The sequence below is a fragment of the Entamoeba invadens genome (genome assembly GCF_000330505.1).
Source record: "Entamoeba invadens IP1 unplaced genomic scaffold scaff_1105074724629, whole genome shotgun sequence".
Taxonomy (NCBI): Eukaryota; Evosea; order Mastigamoebida; family Endamoebidae; genus Entamoeba; species Entamoeba invadens.
The window spans coordinates 1,147,700-1,152,750 of NW_004440426.1; the positions used below are offsets into that span (position 1 = coordinate 1,147,700).

Sequence of the window (5,051 nt, forward strand, 5' to 3'; positions counted from 1 at the left end):
GACGTCATTGGCTGTGGCTACAATTATAAAACGCGGGCTTGTTTTTTTACAAAGAATGGGAAAAAGCTATGTGAAGTCAAATTTCCCGCTTTAATATTGACTGCAGTGGTTACAATCGACTTCATCAATAAAGTCGAGATCAACTATGGAAATGAACGGCCTTTTGTGTTTGACTTGGACAAAGAATACAATTCAAACAACTTTTTCCACCAGAACTGTTCGATTGTATAATTATTGTTATTTAGTTGTCACACCTATTTATCTGTATAAAGCAGTATATTTTGTTATAATCATTATACATGTTAGATTTAACACTTTACACATTAATAATTCATTTTTATAATAAATTAAGTTGAAATATTTAAAGTTGTTACTTTTTACTATTCTTAATACTGTGATGGTGATTAATAATAAATGTATTATTTAATATAAAATCTCCTGATAAAAAAGAATTCTGAGGTTTTGTTTTTGGCGTGGTTAGACAAAAGTTGTATAAAAACTATTATCTTTTGTAAAAAATATTATTAAAAATTAATTAAATGGTGCTTTTGTCTAACCAAGTTTTAAGATGTAGAGAGTATGAGGTTTAGACAAGATTCATAGTTTACCAAATAAAAATAATGACAACTTGTAAAATTATACAAATAATGTCGAAAAGTACACGTTACTCGAAGAAGAACAAGGGAAAAAAGTTACAGAGAGCACAAGAGGAAAAAGTCCAGGTCGATGTGAAGCCGAAAGAAATTGAGACATTCGATTTTTGTGGGTTTAAAGTGCCAAAGAAATATGAAGGAAAGTTGGAGAGGAAGCCGAGCGAGTTGGTCATTAAAAAGGATTTTGTGGAAGGAATGAAACAAGACGCAAAAATATACTGTAATGACGACTTGCTTGAACTGCTTGCTGGAGAACTTTGCAATGATGCCTTGAACAACTTCCCTTCATGCGTCAGACAGACAGCAAATGTTGCAACACTTCCGGGGATTGTGGGATCTATGGCGATGCCAGACGCACATAGTGGTTATGGATTTTCGATTGGAGGCGTTGCTGCTATGCGTCTTGATGAACCTGAGGCAGTCATCTGCCCGGGTGGTGTTGGTTTTGATATCAACTGTGGTGTCCGCCTCATCCGCACCAATTTGACCAAAAGAGACATTGAACCACACAAAGTTCGGTTGGCTGATGCGCTTTTTAAGAAAGTTCCGAGTGGTGTTGGCACTAAGGCATCGATTGATTTTAAGGAAGAAGATTTTGACAAGTTGTTAACTGGAGGATTGGAGTATATGGTGGAGCAAGGATATGCCTGGGAAGAGGATTTAAAGCACTGTGAGGAAGGTGGGAAGATTGCAGGTGCCGACCCATCATTAGTTTCGAAAGTGGCAAAGAGTAGAGGACATCAACAAGTTGGAACACTTGGGAGTGGAAATCACTACTTGGAGGTGCAGACTGTCGATGAGATTTTTGACGCCGAAGCTGCAAAAGCAATGGGAATTACAGAAGTTGGGCAAGTCTGTGTTATGGTCCATTGTGGGAGCAGAGGACTTGGGCATCAAGTATGTCAAGACTATGTTGCAATCTCAATGAAGAAGGGGCATAGTAATCCTGTTGATAAGCAATTGACTGGGGTTCCTTTCAACAGTGAAGATGGACAAAAATATTTCAGCGCGATGAACTGCTGCGCCAACTTTGCATTTGCGAATAGAGGAATGATCACATATCAAATCAGAGAAGCGTTTGAGAACATCATGGGTATAAAAGCCAAAAAAATGGGAATGGGGTTAGTGTATGATGTGTGTCATAACATTGCAAAAGTCGAGGAGCATGAAATCGAGGGCAAAAAAGTTAAGTGCGTCATTCACAGAAAAGGAGCAACTCGAGCCTTTCCACCAAACCACCCCGTCCTTCCTGAAGACTACAAGATGATTGGGCAACCAGCAATAATCGGAGGGAGTATGGGAACATGTTCATATGTTTTGGTTGGTACACAGAAAGGGATGGAGAACTCATTTGGGAGTACGTGTCATGGAGCTGGGAGAAGAATGAGCCGAGTTGGTGCGATGAAAACAGTCACATCAAACGAAGTCATCAAAAGAATGAAAGAAATGGGCATTGAGTTGAGAATCACCGACCCCAAGTTGGCTGCCGAAGAGGCCGACGAGGCTTACAAAGACGTCACTGAAGTTGTGGAGACATGCCAAGCCGCAGGAATTTCAAAAATTGTCATGAGACTTAAACCAATGATAGTCGTTAAAGGATAATACATTTAAATCAAATGATTTCAATCTTGTTACTTTTTGGTTAATTGGATTTATTTTTTTACTTCATAAATATTTTTTATAATTCAAATTATTTGAGTTATTCACTGATTTGTTTTTTTTCTTTTATTATTAAAAATTGTTCAATATATTTTAAATTATATTTTTAATACAATAATTAATAACAAGAAAAAAATATTGAATATAAATTATAAACAAATTAACATATATAATACTGTTTAAAAAATACTTGAATAATAGTGGGAAAAATAAAGTAAAGTCATTCTTAAAACCGTGCAACTTTGACGTGTCAGTGTAACTTTGTTTATAGTATAATTATAATAAAATAATTATATATTTTTATTGAACAAAACAAGAAAACACAAACCAATTTCTTTAAAACTCTTACTCTAATTAAAATACTATAACTAAACTATAACTAAATTTGCACAATTTTTCTCAATTATTTTTTTGAGTTGCACTATTCAATTGTCTTTTGTTTACCTAATTTTGCAGCGAGAAGGTTCTTGAATCACATTAGTTGGCTTGTCTTGTTTTTTTCGTTTTATAAACGAGATGTTTAACATTTGCGCCATCCACAATCAATATACAACACTGTTTTATTCGTTCTGTACGACAATTAAAATTCTGGATTTTTAATATTTTTCATTTAAACAAGCAGCTGGATTTATCATTTAAATATCGAGTTATAATCTGTGTTAATTTATAACCTAATTTAACTTTTTGTTTTTAATTTTGTTATTGTTCAAAAAAAGAATTTCACCTTTGTTGTAAAAAACAAAGAAAATATAAATTTGAAGACTTATTCTGAATGACTCTATATATATTTATTTAATATTTAAACTCAATAATACAAACTGATACTTCCTCATGTCTAGAGCTGACCACACAATAATAAAGAACGTCGTTTTTTATCTTGAATCAATGCGTGACTTGTGCCAATTTGTTAAGATAAACAAACACACTCGAATGCTAATAAACACAATAAATTATTGTCCTATCAAACTGCTATCGAAAGAGTTACCTGAAGTATTAATGTACTATTTTCCATCTACAAAAGCAATGTGTGTCAATCTTTTAAATTCCACCCTTCCAAAACAAATAATTGAAAAAGTCCAATGTATTGAAATTGACTACTTTGACCACGACAAAACTACCAATGTGTTCAAAAGTCATGAAACTCTTTTGGAAAAGAAGAACACATTACAAAAAGTTTACAAACTGAAAATCACAATGGACTACTTTGAAACGTTTGCAGCAAACATTTTATTATACACACATTTGTGTGTGTTGTACATTAACGGAATTAACTCGACAACACATCTCAATAGTAATTTACTTGAATGCATTTCAAAAAATACATTAAAGAAAGTCATAGTATGTGATGGGGTGGACAGACTCCTTTCTATTTTAACAATTTTCCCGTTCAACAAACACAAACAAATTATGTACTTTTTCATTATGACAAATACCACAAAACATGGAGATCCTCCAGACTTTACATTACTCAAAAACACCCCACAAAACCTCAAAGTTTGGACAACCTTTATATCAAAACAAACAATAGAAAATCGAATTGCTTATTTACCAATACAAGGGATGTTTGATCCTTATTATAATGGAGGAATCACAATTTTAAAAGACGTGAACGGGCATGAGAGAACTATTGACAGTGAAGTTTTTCGGTGTTGTGAAGACAAAATTAATATTGAATGGTACCACAAAGAAATTTTTGATTTGTGGGGTTACAGCGACAAAAGAGGAGATGAGATGAAAGAGCAAATCAATGATGAAATGAAGTCGCTTAATTTCAGCGACACACAAAATATACATCAAATAAAAGTATCTGAAATTGCAAAATGCACTGTTAAAATGCCCAAAACCGCAAATGTAATTGAAATATCATGTGTATCAGAAAAGATGGATTTGAATGGTTGTAAACCTGAAACGATAGAAGTGTATAATTACACTGGAGAAAGTCTGATTATTAATGATCAAAATTTGAAGAGATATGTTTCAGGTGGAAATTTTACAAAAATGCCGAAGTGGGTTCACAACGGTATTATCAACAATAATAAATATGTCATTGATATAAATACAATTGAACACTTCTACGTAAATGACATTGGGCGAATGAATGTCTTTGAAATAACACAAGGAAGTAAAAAAGTGACTCTTTTGGATTCAAAACAATTTTTGTGGGATAAGGAAAAGCGGAAAATCTATTTGAAAGGAGCTGAAGGACGAATAGATCTGTCTGAAATAGAGTTACACAAAGTGTGGTGTAAACGAGGAGAGAATGAGACTGAAAATATGTTTGAACCAACCCTCGTTTTAGGAGATGTTTGGAAAGTTGATATCACCGACGAGGTATTCAATGAGATTCATTTAGGAATTATTGAAGAACTCACTCTAATCAATGTAAATGCTAAAAAACTCGAGGTTTCCCAATTAAAACAGGTTGTTGGCTGGAACTCTAATTTTGGCGCTTACACTATTAGTACACTGACTCAACAATAAGAATAGAAACACATCTTTGGTAAATTACTTTTATTTTGTAATTTTCCTTATTTCGAAAAATACGTTTAATATTACAATTTTTATTTTTACTAAATTTATCGAACATTTGAGTATTATAACGGTTTAATACAATTTATAAACAAAATGTTTGTCTCAAATATTAAAAAATAAAATGAATGACTTAGAAGCACTTTCTGTGGACGATGGCTGGGCCAGACTCGTCGTACTCTTCCTTGGTGATCCACATGTTCTGGAAAG

General features: G+C 33.3%; 3 protein-coding genes across 3 annotated transcripts; 2 read left to right on the forward strand and 1 right to left on the reverse strand.

Moving 5' to 3' along the window:
* Positions 1–647: 647 nt before the first annotated feature.
* EIN_027210 (hypothetical protein) lies at positions 648–2,255 on the forward strand (the record flags this gene model as incomplete). Its single annotated transcript, XM_004257545.1, has 1 exon — positions 648–2,255. The coding sequence occupies one exon, from the start codon at positions 648–650 to the stop codon at positions 2,253–2,255; it is 1,608 nt and encodes a 535-aa protein (XP_004257593.1).
* An 888-nt stretch (positions 2,256–3,143) lies between these two features.
* EIN_027220 (hypothetical protein) lies at positions 3,144–4,793 on the forward strand (the record flags this gene model as incomplete). The annotated part of the gene is made up of 1 exon (XM_004257546.1): positions 3,144–4,793. The coding sequence occupies one exon, from the start codon at positions 3,144–3,146 to the stop codon at positions 4,791–4,793; it is 1,650 nt and encodes a 549-aa protein (XP_004257594.1).
* Positions 4,794–4,906: 113 nt separating this feature from the next.
* Positions 4,907–5,050, reverse strand: EIN_027230 (Hypothetical protein; the record flags this gene model as incomplete). Its single annotated transcript, XM_004257547.1, has 1 exon — positions 4,907–5,050. A coding segment is annotated over one exon (144 nt), but the record flags the coding sequence as incomplete, so codon positions are not given.
* Between the last annotated feature and the right edge of the window lies 1 nt (position 5,051).